The sequence below is a fragment of the Nothobranchius furzeri genome, chromosome 5 (assembly GCF_043380555.1).
Source record: "Nothobranchius furzeri strain GRZ-AD chromosome 5, NfurGRZ-RIMD1, whole genome shotgun sequence".
NCBI classification, from domain to species: domain Eukaryota; kingdom Metazoa; phylum Chordata; class Actinopteri; order Cyprinodontiformes; family Nothobranchiidae; genus Nothobranchius; species Nothobranchius furzeri.
In genome coordinates, this window is record NC_091745.1 from 65,156,772 (window position 1) to 65,178,905 (window position 22,134).

Consider the following 22,134-nt stretch of genomic DNA (forward strand, 5'->3'; position numbering starts at 1 on the left):
AGCAGCATTATCACTTGTACCGCTTCGTGTGCACACAGAACAAGCCACCTCGTTCATGCACGCACGCACGCACACACACACACCGAAGCGCAGAATATGGAATGCAGAATATCAGCAGGGGGACAGATCGAGACAGAATGTCATGCGTCTGTGACAGTGTGTGTGTCCTGTCACTATGACTCGATTGATCAAGCGCCCTGGCTACTTGGACAAGGGAGATCTCCGTTTGGCTGACTGGTTAGTGCGCGTGACTTTCACCCGGGAGTCTGGGGATCGAATCCTGATCGAGCCATTTTTTTTTTATATCTGCCACAGATCTCTCTGAAGAACTCAACATTACCTCAACTTCTGGTTGTGAAATTGAGCTTCTTTGATCTGCCTTGATCTACGGTCGCCATCGTCATTGGCGAAGCGCTGCAACAAGCCGGCTTATGTGTATGCATGAGATCCACAAGGCACTTTGCTTTGACTATTTATGGCAGTAAGTGGGCGTGGTGAGGGCGGTATGTGACTAAAATGCAGCTGACAACCTTTCTAGATAGTTTCTGATTTATGAAGCGGAGATTGAGTGCAGCTGTGTGTACTCCATGTTTGATAGATCACAAACCTACTTGGCGTAAGTGCATTTTTTTGCTGAGCTTGATTTCGGTTTTAGTAAGGATTCTATGCAATGTTTGATAAATGAGACCCCTGGTGCTTAGCCCGCCAATCAAACAGAGAGCAGTGCGATGGTCGACCTGCTGGGGCTACAATGGATCGTGGCTAGACTGACCTGCTGAGCAAAATCTTTAGCTACATTTGGACTAGGTTTCTAGGCTAGCACATATCTGCATCATCAGTTGAAAAACCTACATCTGTCAATCTCTACTTGAAACTGAAATAGATTAACAAAAGTAATTGTTCTGTGCATTTACCGGTGTAAAGGATCACCACTGTAAGGAGATTTAACAGGTTTTATTGTCTTCTCTCCACAGTGAAATCTTCCCTTACCTGGTGGTGGTGATCGGCCTCGAAAACGTGTTGGTTCTCACCAAGTCAGTCGTTTCCACTCCGGTTGACCTGGAGGTCAAGCTCCGCATCGCTCAGGGTGAGCGTTCCTTTCTTTTCAAGGAATTTTCTCCAAGTTAAAGTTCATAATGAACATTTGTCTCCTCCCCCCCCCCCCCCCCCCCTCCTGGCTTCACCAGGCCTTAGTAATGAGAGCTGGTCTATCATGAAGAACATGGCCACTGAGCTTTGCATCATCCTGATTGGATATTTCACCCTGGTTCCAGCTATCCAGGTAAACCCGTATGTTTAGATGTGCAGCAGGAAGTGTTGGTTAGAAGCTGATTTAATGTGGTTTCTGTGTTTTGCAGGAATTCTGTCTTTTTGCTGTTGTGGGTCTCGTTTCTGACTTCTTCCTGCAGATGTTCTTCTTTACTACGGTTCTGTCTATAGACATCCGCCGCATGGAGGTGAAGCTTTTAAACTACGGCTGTACTCTGCAATGGAATAAACAGTCCTCTTTTCAAAAGATGAGATTTCTGAGGTTGTACGGCCTGAGCTGTAACAGTTTGTTGATGTGAGGCGGAGAAGTCGTTAGCTTAAAAACTCACTATTGATATGAAACTCATGAGGTTTATTACAACTTCCTTCTTGCTAAAAAGCATTAGAATGTGGCTCGGGTTGGGCATCGAGCATCGATCAGAACCGGGACCAACTGTTAGTTTTTTCTGTAATCGTTCAAAGATTTTTATTTCGATTCTTAGTTTCGATTCCTAGTATGCCAACCGGAAGACGAATCCGAGGCCGATCTCCTTGAAAAATAAACGTGATCTGCAAATTGTGATCAACGCTTTTCAGAGCTGATCACACCATCTGTGTGTGCAGCACCGAGTCCCCCCCTACCCACACCGGGCGCGCAGCTGCCACATATAAACAAATGCGTCTGCCGAACTTTTACTCTAATGTAAACTTTAACTCCTGCAGCATAGAGGAAACTTGTTAAAATACGTCAACACGGTGGATTTAATAGAAGCTATAACCCTCCCACTGTCCTAATGGGTGTGACCCGGTGAGGAAAGTTGACCATTGAGCAGGATTGATGGTTCATCCCTTGAGGTCCGCGTGGCAGGGGTGAGGAGTGAGCACCACCTCACCCCTGCCACGCGGACCTCAAGGGATAAACCATCAATCCTGCTCAATGGTCAACTTTCCTCACCGGGTCACACCCATTAGGACAGTGGGAGGGTTAAAGAACAAACTCTGGACGATGTGAGGTGAGTTTGTCTCACTGCAGAAATAAAAACACGCGGAGCATCAGCAGTCAGACGCAGCCGCTCACCAACACTCGTGTGTGTGTGTGTGTGTGTGTGTGTGTGTGTGTGTGTGTGTGTGTGTGTGTGTGTGTGTGTGTGTGTGTGTGTGTGTGTGTGTGTGTGTGTGTGTGTGTGTGTGTGTGTGTGTGTGTGTGTGTGTGTGTGTGTGTGTGTGTGTGTGTGTGTGTGTGTGTGTGTGTGTGTGTGTGAGCATAAGCGTCAGAAGGCTGAACAATAACCTGTAGAATAATTAAAGTCATCATGCTAGAGAAGCTTCTCTGTGGTGGACAACACCAGCTTCTGCCACAATAAATAATAATAATAATAATAATAATAAATCACACAAAGTTGTGAACATTTAAATTTCCTTTCTGAACTATTTCTGTTGAGAGTTTTAATGTTTAAAATCTGTTAGATTGTTACTGACAGCAGCTACGTTTAAGTTTCTGTTCTGACTGAATGCTGCTGCAGCATGGAGGTGTACTTCTCAGTCATCTGGACATGATCATCCTGAGAGTTTTAGCTGAAAACAGCTGGACGTTTCTGGATATGTTGGAGACATTTAGCCTCTCAGCCCAGAGGCTTCTTCCAGACTTTGGTTGTGGTCAGAAACAAACACACTGGTTGTACTGCAAGTCTTTTTTTTTTTCTCCAAAACATGTTTTTGTCTAAATGAAGGTGATGTTATTGCTCATAGAATTAAAATTCATGTTGAAGTTAAGATTATTCCATCAAGTAGGACCTGATGTTAGCTGGCTCATGTAAAGCACGTCATGTCTTGAAAGAATCGGAATCAGATATTGATAGGAACCGGAATCGAAATGAGAAACTGGAATCGGAATAGTTCAAAATCAAGCGATGCCCAACCCTAGATGTGGCAGAGTTCAGATGGAGGTCACTTTTCCTAAATCTTTCTCACTAAAGCATTTAGGTCATATTAAGCTTCTTCTAGATAATCTTCTTGTTTTAACCATTAAAAGATAACGCTCTAATAAACTTTTATTAACCAGAACAGTATAAAGTATAATTAACTGGCGTTTGATTATAAAATGACAGGAAACAGTAAAAGTACTTCTTGTGTATTTCTTTAAGTTAATTACTAAAAAGATGAATAAAACTTTACTTTCTCTGTCCAGCTGGCCGACCTGAACCGTCGCCTTCCAGCTGAAGCTGGTCTCCTTCCACAAAAGCCGGTCCCCTTGAGAACCCGTGAGGTCCCCCCTCCACCACGACCCTCCCCACACACCATCACCCTACAGACCCCAGCCTTCAGGAACCTGAGGCTCCCCAAAAGACTGCGTGTCGTGTACTTCCTGGCCCGCACTCGCCTGGCTCAGCGTATCATCATGGTAAGGCCTGGCTCACACGGCAGGATGATCATAAGGATGCCCCAGATTACTCTTAACGGCTCTAAAGACAATCTTATCAGATATTCTTACCATGTGTGGGTGTGTTAGGAACGCTCTGGACTGCTCGGAAGCATGTTGAGAATGCTCTAGTCATAAATCTGGGCTTTCAAACGTATTGGATTGTCTTTTTCCGATTTCCTCTGACAAATTAATGTGCTGCCTGTTGAATGTGACATGAAGCCAATCAGAAAGCGAGGTGACGGAAGCACGCTGTATACTCTGCCTCCGCCATGTTTTTTTTTTACTTCAACTTCATGAGCGCGAGAGGTAATGTCTGTGTGTGAAATGATTTAGTGTGTGGTTTTTGCCATGCAGCTGCGCGCCACAGACTGTGGAACCAAATATGTTAAATTTGAGGGTTTTTTGTCACCACTTGGGAAGTTTCTTGTATTTGAAAATTCTGACAAATTTAAAATCCTGCTTTGTGAACTGGGCCCCGGGGCTGCAGATCTTCTTTACTCTTTTCTGTAACGTTTGATAAATTCCTCCTTTCTCCCTCCATCCCCAGGTGGGCACTGTGATCTGGATTGGGATCCTTGTCTACACCGACCCAGCCGGAATCCGCACCTACCTGGCCGCTCAGGTGTCTGAGCAAAGCCCTCTGGGTGATCACGGAGGAGGCGTCCTGCCTCCTCACCTGCCGGTAGCGCCTGTTTTTCGTGGCGGGGATCCTACCAGCACTCTGAGTATCCACCCTGCCCCCGATCCAACCACCTTACCTGAGAACCAATCACAGGGCCACCTTGGCCCAGCCAGGGCAGGACGCCTTCCTCACGCTCCACCCGCAGGGCCTCAGATCACCTGGGGTGCGGATGATGAGGAGGGATGGAGGAGGTTGTCTTTCAGGCACTGGCCGTCACTCTTCAGCTATTATAACATCACTTTAGCTAAGAAGTGAGTGTCACGCCTGGATTTTAGATTTTATAGCAAATTTGGAGTCAAAAAGATGGCTGAAGTAGCCTCAAGTTCCTTTATTTATTTATTTGCATTTATTTTTTTTGTGCCTTAGAAAACAACAGAGAACTAAATTTATCTCTCTAATTTATTTCATTCTGAAGGAGAAATCAGAATCAACTCTAGCAATAATAATACACTTTTATCTTTTAGTTATGTTTTAAGCTTGATGATTCTGTAATGTCAGAATAAAAGAAATATCCAAAAGTTTGTTTTATGAATGCAAAATGAGGTTTTTGTTGCACTTTTGACCGTTTTGCTTCCGCCCAGTCGCAACATCAGTCGACTGGGTGTTTTTGTGTCATTCGTGTAAAGTTCATCTGTTGTGTTTTAGGTACATCAGCATCTTACCCGTCATTCCCGTCACCATTCACCTGAACCCCCAGGAGGCTATCGACATGCGGCACCCTCAGGACACCAGACACCCCCCACCCTCCATTCCCAAAGTTTCTGCAGATTTCCAGACGGACCTGACGCTCTACAAGTGAGTTCCCTGAAGCACACAAATCCCTAAACGTCTAAATGAAAAACAAAACTCTCTATCTAAAGCAAGCGGTACTCAGATGTAACGGTGCGAGGGCCGTTTAACAAAATGTACGGGGGTGCGTGCGGTTCGGGGGCCACATAGAAGGACCTGGCCCGACAGGCTCCCCATTGAGTCCCGCTGTTATAAAGTAACCTTAATTTTATTACATAATCAAACAGTTGAAGTTTTTACACTTGCAAAGAAACGACACCATTGCATCTTCATGCCTGTTCTACACGTGAAAACCTGATTTTAATGACCGTTAAAGATTATTAATCTGAAAATATCTCATGGGTGGGTTTTTATAAACTACCAGAGTAACCATTAGACACACCTACAGCTGACTGATCTCTGGAGTCTGCTCTGGTCAGGTCACCCGTACGCTAAATATCGCAATGTTTTGTGTTATGACACTAAATCCATGCTTTAAAGCAGTGTATTGATTATTTTCTATTAACACTTTATGTGCAAACATTTTCTGTATTTCTTTTGTGTGATGCAGTTCAAACTTCATCTGGTGTCAGCGTTTTTGTCCCGCCTTCATTCTGATGGAATGAGATACAATAACACCATGTTTCTTGAAATCGTTTGACCAGAGTTTTCCGATTAAATAAAACATTTCAAACATCGTCTGGCTTTTGGTATCATAATGTACTGTGCCACCTTCCGTGTATTGTAATATGTATTAGTGGTGTGTATTGGCATGAATCTGGCGATACGATATATATCACAACACAGGAAGAACGATACGTTATATTGCGATACGAAAAGCCAGATGATAATTGCCACTTTTAAGAATGAATTAAATCGGAGAACTCAGGCCAGACACTTTTAAGACACACCCAAGTTTATTGTGAGGTCTTGATGTTCTATCACAGTGGTTCCCAAACTTATTTAGCCGCGCACCCCCTTCTATGTCCCAAACATGTCGACGCACCCCCCAGCCCCACATCAGGGCATGGCTATATATATATATATATATATATATATATATATATATATATATATATATATATATATATATATATATACACATATGTGTATATATATATATATATATATATATATATACACATATGTGTATATATATATATATATGTGTATGTATATATATATATATATATATATATATATATATATATATATATATATATATATATACACATATATATATATATATATACACATATATATATATATACACATATATATATATATATATATATATATATATATATATATATATATATATACACATATGTGTGTATATATATATATATATATATACATATATATATATATATATATACATATATATATATATATATATATACACATATGTGTGTATATATATATACACATATGTGTGTATATATATATATATATATACACATATGTGTGTATATATATATATATATGTATGTATGTGTGTGTATATATATATATATATAATATATATATATGTATATATGTATGTATGTGTATATATATATATGTATATATGTATGTATGTGTATATATATATATATATATATACATATATATATATATATATATATATATATATATATATATATATGTATGTATGTATGTATGTATGTATATATATATATGTATGTATGTATGTATGTATGTATGTATATATATATATGTGTATGTATGTATATACAGTGGGGCAAAAAAGTATTTAGTCAGCCACCGATTGTGCAAGTTCTCCCACTTAAAATAATGACAGAGGTCAGTAATTTTCATCATAGGTACACTTCAACTGTGAGAGAGAGAATGTGTAAAAAAATCCATGAATTCACATGGCAGGATTTTTAAAGAATTTATTTGTAAATCAGGGTGGACAATAAGTATTTGGTCAATAACAAAAATTCAACTCAATACTTTGTAACATAACCTTTGTTGGCAATAACAGAGGTCAAATGATTACTATAGGTCTTTACCAGGTTTGCACACACAGTAGCTGGTATTTTGGCCCATTCCTCCATGCAGATCTTCTCGAGAGCAGTGATGTTTTGGGGCTGTCGCCGAACAACACAGACTTTCAACTCCCTCCACAGATTTTCTATGAGGTTGAGGTCTGGAGACTGGCTAGGCAACTCCAGGAATTTTTTATTTTTATGGCATCAAAAAGTATTTTAATTAACATGACTATCATGTGTAATACAACTGTAACATCATTCCCTTATTTTACCCCATTTGACCTCTCTGAGGCTTCTCTTTATTGGTTTGCTACATAAACATGGTGCTGCTTTCGTTTTTAGCTGTTACTTTTCTCTTGTAGGGGATTTGTTATGCAAAACTACTCGTTGGAATGATTCCTGTCGAGATAAAAGCGTAAGCAGCCCTCGTGTGGCCTTGACCTGGGATAGAGTCCAAGGTCACGTTTCATCAAGGCCATTTACAGCTTTTACATTCATGTCCTTCAGATGTAGGGACAACTTTAGGAAGGAAGTATTGCCTTTTCTTTGACTTTACTTAGTCCTGTTTTGCAGATTTTCTTATCTTATCGTGCTTTTACTGAAAACAAAACAATTAAAAGTGAGGTCAGTCTTTATCTCTGCCTTAAACCAGTTTTTCCTCCCTGACTGGACAAGTCCATCAAGCTGGTGGATCACAAGCTCTCCAGCTGAGAACTTTAGGTGTGGGTAAAGGTGACTAATCCTCCTGAGAAACCTTCACTGTACAGAGGAATGAAGCTTCTTTTCTGACTGGTATCAAGTCACATTTTAACCAGAATTTTAAAGAAATCTTTTTTATGATCCGCATGTTTTGATAATCTGTATGAACTTAAACAGTAACATTAACATCCCACCAACTGGAGATGAGGCTAAACTTGTGTTATATAAGGACGTGTGTTATTCCTGTTCCCGTGACTCCAACCCACTCAAGTGGAAGTTCTTCCTTTCAGTTTTGGATGGGAGGGATTTTAATGTAATTGGGTCGAGGTCGTGACCTTCACAGTTGGGAGGAGGTAACTGGGTTTAGATGAACCTGAACTGGATTTGTTAGCATGCTGGTGCTAAGATGGTGTGTTAAAGACTTGTTTTCCACACAGTTGGTGTGTGGTTAAAGTTTATCATGATTTGCTGTGTTTGAATTGTCAGTAATTCTTTATGAATAGCTTTTTTCCTTTGAGTCTATCTAGATTTTTAAACGTTAAGACAAAAGTGTTTTTTTTTAACAATATCTTGATGCTGCCGTTCTAGGGCTCCTGGATATTGGAAAAAAATCTGCATTGTGGCTTTCAAACCGTGTGTGTTTGTGTGTATCAAGCTGCAGAATAACTGAAGAATGACAGGAAAAGTGTCACCGACTGCTTTTAAATCTAAACTAAAAGCCTGCGCTGCTGTTTTGTGTAAACTGTTGAAAGCTATTTATTTTTTATGTAATCTCTGTTTTTGTGTAATCCGGTTTTGAAACTTGATCATGCCATTCTTGCCCAGAATCTCAGTGGGATCTTCCTGATTGGGCAATAAGGGTTACAGCTCTCTAGAACAAAGATAGCCTTTTTACATCCTCGTGGATCTAATTAATGTCCACCAATAAAATAATCCACAAGTCTCATGTCCACAATCCAACAAAGTAAACCGCTGATCAAATGCATCAACGTGACCTCCGTTTGCATTATGTTAGCTTCAGACCTTTGATCGATCCCACGCCCCACTGAGGCAAAGTTATTGGCTAATAGGTCAAAGGTCATTCCCTCAATTCTCACATGCGTAGCTTGAACTAAATGTGGCCTTGTTTACTGTTGTATTATGTATTAACAACATTTCACATAACCAACCCCTCATGTTTGCTTCCTCAAGCGGAGTAGGAATGATTGTGATTGGTGGATGGCTGCGTGTACAGTACCTTAACGTTAGCTGAGACAACGTTGGGTTTAAAACCTTTCTAATGTCTTTTGACACATGTCATCAGGTTGTTTTTGGCTGAAAGCACATAATCAAACTAAAGCACAAACACAGACTCCAGGTAAGGAAAACTAAATGTTTCTATAAATATTCACCATGTTGGTATAAAGGGGAGAAACTCGCCTTCATCTTTTCTGTCTTAAAATCTAATAATAAAAAATGTTTTATTTTGTTAAGTTTAGGGTTAGAGTCCCATGAGTCCAGAGCTATTATTGAGTCTTTTGCAGTCCTCCAGAGGGTTTCTTCGTCACATTAACTCGACATTCCTCAGATGGTCGACAGCAGACAGAATATTTTCAAGACAAACACAAAACTTTGAGCGATTACATTGCCAGTCGTTGGAAACTAGCCTCCGCTGTTGTGTCCTCTTTACAGATTTCTAGTATTTCCTGTATTTTTCCTGTCAAAATGAGAATCCAGACCAGTTGCTGTAATAAAAACCAGAGCCCTGCTCACCTTCTTCACTTGTTTCCTTCCAGAGTCGCTGCTCTTGGCCTGGCTGCAGGTGTTCTGCTGGTCCTTCTCCTCTTCTGTCTTTACCGGGTTCTGTGTCCTCGGAACTACGGCCAGAACGGCGTCGCTCACGGGCGCCGGCGACGAGGTGACCTGCCCTGCGATGATTATGGTTACTCGCCACCTGTCAGTGAGATCTCACCGCTGCTGCTCAGAGGCCACAGTATGGTGAGGGTAGATTCTAGAAGAGGCATTAGAACACGTAAAAATCCAGAAAACACAAACCTGAGGTTGTGGTGTTTTCTTCTGTCCTGCAGGACATCGAGTGTTTGGCCAGTGATGGGATGCTGCTGGCTAGCTGTTGTCTGGCTGGACAAATTCGTGTTTGGGACGCCCAGACGGGTGACTGTTTGACCGTCATTCCAAAGCCAGGGTGGGGTCACGTTAAACTTTTATTATTATTATTATTATTATTATTATTATCTCTTCTATTGTCACACGTATTATTAGTTACTCTGATGAAAGTTATGCTCATAAGTATTTCTTAACCTTTGAAGTGCCAGATCAGCTGTTCAGTAGAGCTCGTTTTAGTCGAGATTTTTAAGGAAAAATTACTTTTTCATTCCATTATTGTTCTTTTTGTATTATTATTATTATTATTATTATTATTATTATTATTATTATTATTAGCCCCTAGCAGCAAAAGCACTGCGAAGGCCCATTGTAATGGCTTTGTTTATTCTCCTTCTTGCAAATGAATTGGCTCTTTGGAAGCCTTAACATACACAAAAACTCAGTTTATTGCACGCATGTCAGTCATGGTGGAAAATTTCGTATATTAAAGGATTTTAAAAAATGCAGTAAAATAGGCTTGATAGCGCCCCCTAGTAAGTGGGAAAATCAGCCCCGCTGTTGACTTTATTTTTATAGTAGAGTTATGAAATGATGCACACTTGTAGAACTCACCAAGCCACACAGAAAAGCCTCCATGGTCAATATCAAATGGGAAGTCGGCCATTGTGGATTGAAGTGGAGATTTTGACCCCGTTTTGGTTGTTTGTAGGGTCCGCATATGATTGAACTACTCGGTCATGTTTTGCACGATCGCCTTAAAAATGTGTGCGATTGCTCAGAAGAGACGGGCGATCGAAACGAGATAAGAAAAAAACTGACTTTTCCTATATGTTGAAGGGGCGGAGCCAGGCCTCGAAGTTCAACTACTCACCAAAAAATATTTAAAAAAAAAGGCTTTAATTTCCTTACAAAATTACTAATTTTCTATGGTCATTCCTCATCCGCCTTCGAAGAAAAATGTCGGATGATGACGTCACTCAAGTTCCGCCCCCTCAGGACTGAAAAGGTCATGTTTTATTCTGAAAGGTCCCAATTATTCCCAATTTATGCAATCAGCACAATCCACTAGCAAGTAACTGAAGATGAGTTGGGGTTGCTTTCTGGGAGATTTAAAAAAGTTATGTCAGCCCCAAGCCATGCTTTGACTGAGGATTTAGAAATTTTGTAGACTTATGTCGTGTCTCAGTACCTACAAAAATATGCCACAGGAAGGCAACCGTTTTGGTCAAAGTACAACATTTTTTTTATCACACGTCATAGGGGGGCTAAGTCCCCTTGACCTTTTCACCTATCGACCTAAAATGTCCACTGTATATAAGACGTAGGGGAAAATTTCAACCTCCAAATTATTCAAACGTTGGACGGTGTGGGTGTGCCTAAGCCTCAAACCTGTCGCCACACCATGCTCTACTGTCCCAATTTGACCCCTTTCACTTTATCAGCGTGAATGTCTTGCTAATAGTAGTAGACATGTTGGGGTCAATGGCAGCGTCACAAGAAGGGCGGGGCTTTGGGGGCATGGCAAAATGATGACCTGCCATGGAATTACGTTTGCCTCTCATTTTCTCAATTCTTATCAGCAAAAATATTCATGTGAGTGTCCCTAATCCGACTCACTGGCAGCGGTTGTGGCACTTTGCCGAAGTGGCGCAGAGTGAGGGCCGAACGACTGCTAGCAGCTTTAATTATTATTATTAATATTGCTTATATTTTATGGTAGGGCTAATCGATCTGTTGTTTTCTGATGGAAATTACGATTTCAAAAGTGTGGTCACATGTTCGTCCAAACTGCGTTTTATATATATATATATATATATATATATATATATATATATATATAATTATTATTATTATTATTATCTCTTCTATTGTCAAACATATTTTTAGTTACTCTGATGAAAGTTATATATACATATATATATATATATATATATATATATATATATATATATATATATATATATATATATATATATATATTTATTTATTAGTTATTTTTTTGCAGCGCTCCGGCTGACCTAGGATCTGTTGTGTTAACTATTTTACACATCTGGGATTTTCCCGGGTTTGTGCTTGAGTTGATGGAGCAGCACGTTGGTGCACTTCGCAGTGATTCCAGGAGTTTTTTGTTTGTTTTCGTGGCGCTTTTACGATCTGCTTTAGTCGTCTGTCGCTCATTTTCTGTCCATCACTCAGCACCATTTGAGTCAGATTCTCCCACGTGCAACAGCGGAAAGAGATTTACCGTAATAACACTAAGTGGACTCAAGCACAACTTCTTTTCTTTATAAACAGTTCAAAATTTTCCAGTGGCACACAAACCGTTGCAGCGTTTTGGTAATCAAAGCAAGCATGTAAGATGCATCTGTGTGTTTGTGAGAAATTAGACAATGCAGCGGAAACCCAGCCTGCATGTTAATGTATACATTCACAAACCGTTCTTACTATTAAATTTTATCTTTGCATCATTTGAGTATTAGCTTTAGATGTCTTAATGGTACAGTGTCATTTGATTTGAAATAAATCATGGATCAAATAGAAATTGCAATTTCTGCCAGAAAAATCACAGTTGTTGCTGAAAGCACCCAAAGTATTTAAGAGCTGCAAAAAAAAAAATCTCCTAGAATATTCTAATCACACTCAGAAGCAACTCTTTGGATAAATAACCGACGGATATATAAAGATCGCCCGACTGGAATGAAAACGTGTAGAGAAAAGGAACATAATTAATCTGTTTTACGCACGCTCCTCTTTGCCTCCAGACTTGGACGGAGCATCAGCAGCAGTGGCTGCTGGGAGCAGAGGGACGCCTGGGACAGCCTGAGTGGAGCTGCGGAGTCGGAATGTGCAGACCCCTCCAACGGCTGCGACGGCGCCCTGGAGGATGAGTGTTATCCTCTCAGACGCCGCAGCGCACCCAGCCGGCCGCCACTTTTCACCAATCAGCCCGATCTGACTCCGCTCATTGACACCAACTTCGCCTCACTGCCACCCTCCAACGTCTCCACTCCACCCAGGGTGGGGTTTGACTTCGGAGGCCTGGTGGAGCGTGCCTACACCGAGCACGAGCCCCCCTCCACCTACCCCTCTCCTTCCTCTGCCTCCTCTTCACCTCATTCCTGCACTCTGCTCCAGAGGAGTCCAAGTTTAGGAGACTCGACTGGGCCCTCAACCCAAGACTCTGCAGTAGGGACACAAGGGTCCGGAGACGTGAGCTCCGTCTGGGCCTTGGAGCTGAGAGGAAACCTGATAGCTGCTGGGAGGAGCAGCGGCAAACTGGAGGTGTGTCACGTCCACCTAAATGAGACTTTGACCTAATGGTAAAATAAAAGCTAAAATAATGGTGAAGATAATGCTGATATTCCACCTGTGCAGCTGTGGGATGCAGTAGAAGGATCCCTGCGCTGCAGCAACGAGGACAGCGTCTCTGGGATCACCGCTCTGGCCTTCCTCAGCAACAGGTTAAAGAAAAATCTAAAACCAGCTTTTCTTGTCTTCAGGTTCATTTGTCTTAGATTTTATGTTCATGTTTTTCTTGATAAATTGTTATTTTTAAATAGTTCTCATACATTTTAACTAATTCCCTTGACATCTTTTATTAAGAATAAGACGTCAGCCTCTGAACTTGAGTGTTTTTCTCCTTAGAATCGTGGCGGCCCGGCTTAACGGGTCTCTAGATTTCTTCAACGTGGAGATCAACAAACCTTTAGGACTCCTGCACAGAGGTGAGGTTCATGCACCCAGCCATGTGAAAACTTTAGGTTACTGTCGTAACCCCGGTTCTCTGAGTAACATGAGTGAGATGTCTCACTATGGGATACGCCCCTCCGCGGATTCCTCAGAAGCACTTATCTCAATACGCCAATCCTGATTGGCCAGTGACCGTGACGTACGCGTCACCTGCTACTATAAGTAGCAAGCGTCCCCACGCACGCACTATTCAAGATAAACACCTCTTCTCGCTTCGCCCAGCAAGAAGGGTTGTCTGGTGAGACATCTCACTCATGTTACTCAGAGAACCGGGGTTACGACAGTAACCTAAAGTTCTCTTTCTTAACATTCGTTTCGATGTCTCACTATGGGATATGGAGACTCCCGTATTGCCAGACAGCTTATCCAGCGATCACCAACCTACAGGGATACGTCTTGGCCCGCCAAAGACCCCACACCCAGAATCGTGTGAGTCATTGCAGGGATCGAAACATCAAGCTTATAGAAGCGTGCAAATGCAAGTGGAGAAGCCCAACTTGCTGCAGCACAAATCTCCTGGATTGACAGCCCCCGAAAAAGGGCCCAAGAAGCAGACAGGCCCCTAGTAGAATGGGCCCTGAGCCCAACAGGAGCCTGAATGCCCTGACAGGAGTAAGCCATAGAAATAGCCTCCACAATCCAGTGGGAAAGCCGCTGCTTTGTGACGGGTTTCCCCTTACGAGGCCCACCCCATGACACAAAAAGCTGGTCCCCCTGCGAAGGTTCTCCGTCCGATTCACATACTCCTTGAGCGCGCGAATCGGACACAGCTTGTGCCACCGCGCCTCCTCAGGAGAGGAGAAGGGTGGCGGGTAGAAAGCTGTGAGGATAATAGGAGAAAAGGAGCCCACCACCTTAGGCACAAAGGCAGGGTTGGGCTTCAGGGATACCTTCATGTCACCTGGTGCAAACTGGGTGCAGGATGGGTGCACAGAGAGTGCCTGTAAGTCACTAATTCGCTTTGCAGATACCAAAGCCAGGAGTAGCACCACCTTAAGAGACAGGATCTTAAGGTCCAGGCCGTCCATAGATTCAAATGGAGGCCCGGAGAGGGCCGACAGCACCAAGGACAGATCCCATGAGGGCACCAGGGGTCGGGACACAGGGAGAAGCCTGCGCGCGCCCCTCATGAAGCTACACACCAGGGGGTGTTGACCTGCCAGTTTCTTCCCAAAACCCAAGTGTCGGGCGGAAATGGCTGCTAGGTACACTTTAATGGTGGAGAAAGCCTTCTTCCCATCCAACAAGTCTTGCAGGAAAGACAGAATGACGTTCACCGGGCATTGGAAGGGTGAGACCTCCCTGCCCTGACACCAGGCTTCAAACACCCTCCATTTACAGTCATATGGGGACCTAGTGGAGGGGGCCCTAGCATTCTGAATGGTTCGAATGACTGCCTGGGGCAGCTCTGCTGACACTAGCCCACACCCCTCAGGGGCCAGGCCCACAGGGCCAGCCGTTCTGGATGAGGGTGGAAGATCGAGCCTCCCGCTTGGTACATCAGGTCCCTGCGAAGCGGCAGTTTCAAAGGTTGGCCCTCCAGGAGCTGGAAAATGTCCGCCACCCAATGCATGGCTGGCCAGTATGGGGCCACCAGAATGAGAGTGTGGAGCTGGGTTCGTACCCTCAGCAAGGTGGGTGGTATCAGGGCCACTGGGGGAAAAGCGTAAAGCAGTCCCCGTGGCCAGTCGTGCGCCAGCGCGTCCACGCCGAGTGGAGCGTCTCGGTCGCGCAGAGGACAGTGAGCATTCTCCTTGGAGGCAAAAAGATCCACTACGGCTGTGCCGAACCGGATCCAAATCTGTTCCAACACTGCTGGATGCAGGCTCCAATCCCCGTACAGGGGTGTCTTTCTGGACAACAGATACGCCCCCCGATTCAGAACACCCAGGACATGGGTGGCTCTGATTGAGAGGAGATGCCTGCTGCACCATAGGATCAGTCTGCGTGCCAGCGTGTGTAACCGCATGGAGCGCAGCCCCTCCTGGTGGTTTATATAAGCCACAGTCGTGGTGTTGTCTGTTCTCACTAGGACATGATGGCCGGAGAGAAAAGGCAGGAAGCGCCTCAGGGCTAGAAAGACCGTGAGGAGTTCCAGATAATTTATGTGTGTCCCCCAGAGCTCTCTGCTCCACACACCCCTGACAGAGCGACCCTCCAGGAGCCCCCCCCCCAACCTGACAGGCTCGCATCTGTCGTGACCACTTTCCTCACGAGAACCAACCCCAAAGGCACCCCCTGTGCCAAGAGGGAGGGGTGACGCCAACAGCGGAGCGCCGCGACGCACGCTGCAGAGACCGTCACCCTGCGCGCTCTATGGCGCACTGGAGAGAGACCCAGAGAAGCCACCCAGCGTTGAAAATCTCTCATGTGTAGACGGCCGAGTGGTACCACTGAAATAGCCGACGCCATGAGACCCAAAAGCCTGAGGCATAACGCAAACCGCACCGAACTGTGTAGGCGGAAGCGCGCCAGGCAGAACGAGAGCGCGTTTACGCGCGGTGCCGAGAGACGGGCCATGAACGCCCCTGAGTCCAGATTCAGACCTAGAAAGGTTATTTTCTGGGAGGGGAGTAAAGCGCTTTTCTGCCAGTTTATTCTGAAACCCAGACCACACAAGTGATGGATCACAACCAGCGTGTTTGACGCTGTCTCCTCTCTGGACCGTGCCAGCAGGAGCCAGTCGTCTAAATACGTGGCCAGCCGAATGCCCCTCCCTCTCAGAGGGGCGATCGCTGCCTCCGTACACCTGACAAACACCCTCGGGCTCAGCGAGAGGCCGAATGGGAGCACGGTGTATTCGTAACACACTCCCTGAAAGGCAAACCTCAGAAATTTCCTGTGTGGAGGGTACACGGGAACATGAAAGTATGCGTCCCTCAGGTCGATTGAGGTGAACCAGTTGCTCTGGTGAATCAGACGCAAAAGGGATGAGAGCGTGAGCATTTTGAATCTGTACTTTCTGAGGCATCGGTTCAGGGCCCTCAGATCCAGGATCGGGCAAATCCCGGTCCCTCCCCGCTTCGGGACCAGGAAGTACCTGGAGTAGAAACCGCTCTGAGACCGATCGGGAGGCACAATGCATATCGCTCCCTTCTCCAGCAGGGAGGAGATTTCTCCCTGAAGGATGTGAGCTGACGTCCCCTGGGCGTGGGAGAACACTACGCCGGAGAATCGAGGAGGAACAGAAGCGAATTGGAGCCTGTAACCCCTCGAAATAGTTCTCAGCACCCAACGTGAAGCAGAAACCGCTGTCCATTCCTCCATGTGAGTGGAGAGCGGTGACACAGCCGTGACACACGGAGCAGCAGCTCCCTCCAGAGGTTGTGGGGCAGCGGTGCTCGTGGCAGCCACTGCGCATGCGCGGGGGCTTTGTGCTTTGACGGCCCAGGCTTACGGGGACGACCCGTGGCTGGCGGGAAAGTCCGCCAGGGGCCGCCCACGCCTGGAACCGCTCATGGGTGACATTTTTATTGATTTTTGCTGCGCCCTTGACATCTTGTCTGGATGCGACAGCGAACCTTTTAATGCTCCTTGAGCGTGACATGTTTGTGAAAAACAATGTGAGTGCTTGTGACGTGTGTTTTGAGCCGGCACCGCCGGCTGCACGTCCTGGCCCCACCCTGGACCGCTCGGGAACTCTGCCGGAGGGGTTCCGTGAGGGGGGGGGAGAAAGCACCATGGCAACGTCGAACAGGAGGAGCTGGCGAACGGGGAACCGCCAGCTGCAGCGTCAGGAGGGAAGAACTCAGACAGGCTGCCCACTTCTTCCTCCTCACCTGCTGACCGCCGTGTCTGGTGGATTGTCCCGGCGGCGGAGCGGCTTGGTTGCCGGATCCATGAGGCCAAACTGGTCGAGGCTCTGAGCCCGAAGGAGCTGGTTGGACAGCTTGAGGCTTCGGGCGCTTTGGGATCCGGAACTGAGGCTGGGCTCGGGCAGCTGCCTGAGGCAGGTTCGGCCGAGCCGGCAGCGCCGGTGAGGGTTTACGGGGAAGGCAGAGATGAAGGGCTTCATCCTCTTTCTTTTTGGCCGCACACCGTTGCTGCATTGATGCCAGGGCAGAGCCAAAAATGCCTTCAGGCACGATTGGCATGTCCAAAATGTCCTCCTTCTCTCTCTCAGAGAGGTTGGTGAGGTTCAGCCATCGTGCACGTTCTTGAAGCACCATCATGCCCATAGCTTTAGCCGTAGCATGGACCGCGCAGCGCTGCACACGCAGGCAGATGTCGGTCAGTACGGTGATTTCCTCCCACACCTCCGGGTCCGGCTTCGTATTCATGTCCTCACAGAGCTCGGCTTGGTACGCCGAGAGCATGGAGGAGACATTCAAAGCTCGGACCGAGATGGCGGCAGCCTTGTACGCCCTCTCGTTCAGCGCCGACTGGAAGCGGTCCGCCTTCGCAGGGAGAGCGGGAGGCCTGGAGGAAGTCGCAGAGATTCGTGGGTGTAGGTGGGCTGCAACCAGCAGTTCCATCGGCGGCATGCGAAGCATGCCAGCCTTCTCCATCCCTTCGAAGTCCAGCGAGCAGGCTCCTTGGACAGGAGACCTGGAGCTGAACGGGTGTTTGTCCCAGGAGGACCTCACTTCTTGGAGTAGCTCCGGGAAGGAGGGGCTTTGCCGCCCTCGTGGCCTGAAGCAGTTTCTTTCCCTCGTAGCGGGATCTGACAGCCTCAGTGACCACGGTGGGCCAAGGGATGTTGAGCCTGGTCGCAGCGCTTCGGCAGACTGACTGCATGTCCAGGTGGGCGGCCGGAAAAGCCGCTCCATCCCTAGGAGAGGACGGAAAGCTAGGCATGGAGGCCTGAGCGATGGGGAGAAAGACGTCGTCCTCCTCTGAAATGAGGAGTTCCGAGGTGTCCTCGTCGTCTCCGTAGTCCAACTCCAACACGTCCTCGGCGGGGTGGCTCGGACCGGCCAGTTCAAGCCGTGAGCCCCAGCTGAGTTCGGCACACGGTTCCGGCTCCGGGAGGACATGTTCGCTGGCGTCCCCAGGCGGTGGCCCAGGGGCCGGCAGGCAAGGGTCCTTCCCCGACAGGCTAGCTTGGTGTGCTAGCCGCCGGCGAAGGCTCTTCAGGGTGAAGCAAACGCAGCTTTCACATGACCCGGGGACTTCCAATGCCAGCTGGGCGTGTTCCAGCCCGAGGCAGCTCGAGCAAACCCTGTGCGGGTCTTTGCTTGAGATTTTGTTCCCACAGGTACAGAGGCGAGCTCCTGCGCCGTCGACTCCTCTGGTGGGAGAAGCGGCTTCCATGTAGGCTAACTGGTGTGTTAGCACAGAACGAACAGATGCACTGGAGTGTGAAGCTGCTCGTTATGCCCCGAGCCTATGGTGAAGGTCAGGACAGAAGGACGGTAAGTTAACGTTCGGCGACGGAGAGAATATTAGAAGGCTCCGTCTGTGAACAGTTGAGCTAACTTACCTCAGAGATAAGCGACCACCGAAGCGAGAAGAGGTGATTGAATAGTGCGTACGTTGGGACGCTTGCTACTTATAGTAGCAGGTGACGCGTACGTCACGGTTACTGGCCATTCAGGATTGGCGTATTGAGATAAGTGCTTCTGAGGAATCCGCGGAGGGGCGTATCCCATAGTGAGACATCGAAACGAATGTTAAGAAAGAGAACTCAGCACTTGGTGAGGTTTATAGTAAATATTGGTGTTTCTCTAAGCTGTAAATGTGGCTGTATGAACACACATTATGCTGTAAGTGTCCGGGACCGCTCCTTCAGACAAACTATTTAAACATTAATTTGAAAACAATTTATTAGTCACCTGAACTTGTTTAAAGGCTTTGGGAAATTGTGGTTATTTAATTTGTCAAGTAGTCTGACCTGATATAACAAGCTAACATTAGCATCAGCTAATAGCTAACATTAGCATCAGCTAATAGCTAACATTATCATCAGCTATTAGCTAACATTAGCATCAGCTATTAGCTAAAATTAACATCAGCTATTAGCTAACATTAGCATCAGCTAATAGCTAACTTTAGCATCAGCTAATAGCTAACATTATCATCAGCTAATAGCTAACATTAACATCAGCTAATAGCTAAAATTAACATCAGCTAATAGCTAACATTAGCATCAGCTAATAGCTAAAATTAACATCAGCTAATAGCTAACATTAACATCAGCTAATAGCTAACATTAGCATCAGCTAATAGCTAACATTAGCATCAGCTAATAGCAATATCATTTAATTTTCTGGGAGTTAATGTAACAAGTGGTGGTTGAAACTGGACGTTGGACTAAAGACTTGGATGGGACTTGGACTCGAGAGATGGTGACTTGACTACGACACTGGTCAGCAGTAGGTGTGCATCCAAAGATCTGTCTGAAGGTTTCATTAACAAACTTCCTTAATGAGATATTTTAGGGAGTATTGATGAAAACATGTTCTTGTCCCTCCTGGCGCCCTCTCCAGGTGCCCCTTGCCGAGGCTCTGTGCCCCCGTCTCCGTGTTACAGCAGTGAAGACGTGATCAACTGCCAGCTCACGCGCTCGGTGCAGTGTGCTCACCACAAGCCGATCACGGTGCTGCGAGCGGCCGCTGGGAGGGTCGTCACCGGCAGCCAGGACCACACCGTCCGGGTAAGATGTCTATAAGCAGCTCACGCTCGGGTGTTTCTGCCTTTGTGGAATTAAACTAGCGAATAGGTGGTGTAACTGATGTTTGTGTTGGTCAGGTGTATCGGCTGGAGGACTCGTGCTGCCTCTTCACCCTGCAGGGTCACTCTGGAGGGATTACTGCCATCTATATAGACCAGGTCCGTGTTTTAATCTATGTAACAAGAGCAGACGGGCTTTTACTCCACCTGGTGTCTGATTTTCATCTAAAAATTGTTGAAAGCATTAATAAGTGTTTCTATTGATGGAAACATTGTCTATGTAATGTTTATAGTAGTAAACAACAACAGATTGTGTTTGTTCCGATCAGACGATGGTTCTGGCGAGCGGCGGGCAGGATGGCGCCATCTGTCTGTGGGACGTCCTGACAGGAAGTCGAGTCAGCCACGTTTATGGTCACCGTGGCGACGTCACCTCACTGGTCTGCACTAACTCTTGTGTCATTAGCTCAGGACTGGATGACCTCATCTGCATATGGGACCGCAGCACTGGGATCAAACTCTACTCCATACAGCAGGTAGTGGAGAGGTCAAAGGTCAGCGGTTCAGTCCGGCATTTAGCAGGTCCTGTTTTGATGTTCGGGTGTACCTGTTCTCCTCTCCAGGAGGTGGGCTGTGGAGCCAGCTTGGGAGTGATCTCCGAGTCCCTGCTAGTGACGGGGGGCCAGGGCTGCGTCTCCTTCTGGGACCTGAACTTTGGCGACCTGCTGCAGACCGTCTACCTGAGCCCGAGCGGTGACGGTCAGGGTGTTCGGCAGCTGCTGGTGCTTGACAACGCCGCCATCGTCTGCGACTTCGGTAGCGAGCTCAGCCTGGTCTACGTGCCCTCTGTGCTGGAGAAACTGGACTGAGGTGGCTCAGCAGCTGGGCGGGGACGCGCATGGTGAACGTGCACAAGGCGTGAACGTTGAACCCAAGTTTTTTATAGCACTGAGAAGCTTGAAGTCTGGATGTTGAGGGACAGAAAATCAGAATTTTCAGCCACCGCCGTCGCTGGAAGTTTCTCATTTAATATTTTTTAATGAGGTTTTTTTGTTTGTTTGTGGGTCTGCCCTTGATGCTGCTGACAGGGGTGGGGCTTCACTCTGACCCCACCCTCTTAAAAAGGAGGATGAAGTCACCTCCTCTTTATTTTTCTTTTTTATATTCCTGCTGCATCGGTGTTTTGACCGTGACGTGCAGCCATGGTGAGTCTTGACAGATGTGTGTGTGTGTGTGTGTGCGTAAAAGAATAATGAACAATTCAGCCCCCTTTAAGGCAAAAACGGGATGTGTGTGTGTGTGTGTGTGTGTGTGTGTGTGTGTGTGTGTGTGTGTGTGTGTGTGTGTGTGTGTGTGTGTGTGTGTGTGTGTGTGAGGGAGAACTGATGATTACTGTATAACGTAAACCTCCAGTGGGGGATGTTTTTATATGTATAAATCTATTATTTATTAGCGATACGTTTGAGTCACAGTTTGTTTATAAACAGCTGGTTCCAGCTCTTAAATGTAAATATCAGAGTGGTGATGACTCATGCAGGAGGATGTTTGTTGGTGGAGTTTCTAACTGGTTTTTTTATATTCTGCTGGAAAGTGCTTGTTGTGATGGACTTGAGAGAGTGTGTGTGTGTGTGTGTGTGTCTGGGGGGGGGGGTTAAGTGTCATCAGGCTACCTCTGTTCTCACTTGAACTTTAGATGACTGATGTCTTTCTGAGCTGTTCACATTCCCACCTTATCCTCCGAAAATGTGCCCTTCTGAGATTTTATCATGAAGTAATTTTATACCTAACACTCAACTCACTCAGATTAAAACTTTTGCCCATAGTGACAAACTAAATTAGACCAAAGATGATTT

At 45.8% G+C, this 22,134-nt stretch overlaps 1 protein-coding gene across 2 annotated transcripts in view; it reads left to right on the forward strand.

Moving 5' to 3' along the window:
• The window catches only part of scap (SREBF chaperone), a 54,288-nt gene extending 32,996 nt beyond the window's left edge, over nucleotides 1-21,292 (forward strand). For both annotated transcript variants that reach the window (XM_015949869.3, XM_015949867.3), the window contains exons 9-23: nucleotides 975-1,087; nucleotides 1,188-1,282; nucleotides 1,359-1,457; nucleotides 3,437-3,649; nucleotides 4,218-4,603; nucleotides 4,998-5,147; nucleotides 9,592-9,793; nucleotides 9,883-9,998; nucleotides 12,682-13,201; nucleotides 13,295-13,380; nucleotides 13,565-13,644; nucleotides 20,098-20,264; nucleotides 20,360-20,440; nucleotides 20,611-20,817; nucleotides 20,905-21,292. In XM_015949869.3, the coding sequence (XP_015805355.3) occupies nucleotides 975-1,087; nucleotides 1,188-1,282; nucleotides 1,359-1,457; nucleotides 3,437-3,649; nucleotides 4,218-4,603; nucleotides 4,998-5,147; nucleotides 9,592-9,793; nucleotides 9,883-9,998; nucleotides 12,682-13,201; nucleotides 13,295-13,380; nucleotides 13,565-13,644; nucleotides 20,098-20,264; nucleotides 20,360-20,440; nucleotides 20,611-20,817; nucleotides 20,905-21,150 (2,761 nt within the window). In that variant the 3' untranslated portion in view covers nucleotides 21,151-21,292. The remainder of the gene's footprint in view (nucleotides 1-974; nucleotides 1,088-1,187; nucleotides 1,283-1,358; nucleotides 1,458-3,436; nucleotides 3,650-4,217; nucleotides 4,604-4,997; nucleotides 5,148-9,591; nucleotides 9,794-9,882; nucleotides 9,999-12,681; nucleotides 13,202-13,294; nucleotides 13,381-13,564; nucleotides 13,645-20,097; nucleotides 20,265-20,359; nucleotides 20,441-20,610; nucleotides 20,818-20,904) is intronic.
• Nucleotides 21,293-22,134: the final 842 nt, after the last annotated feature.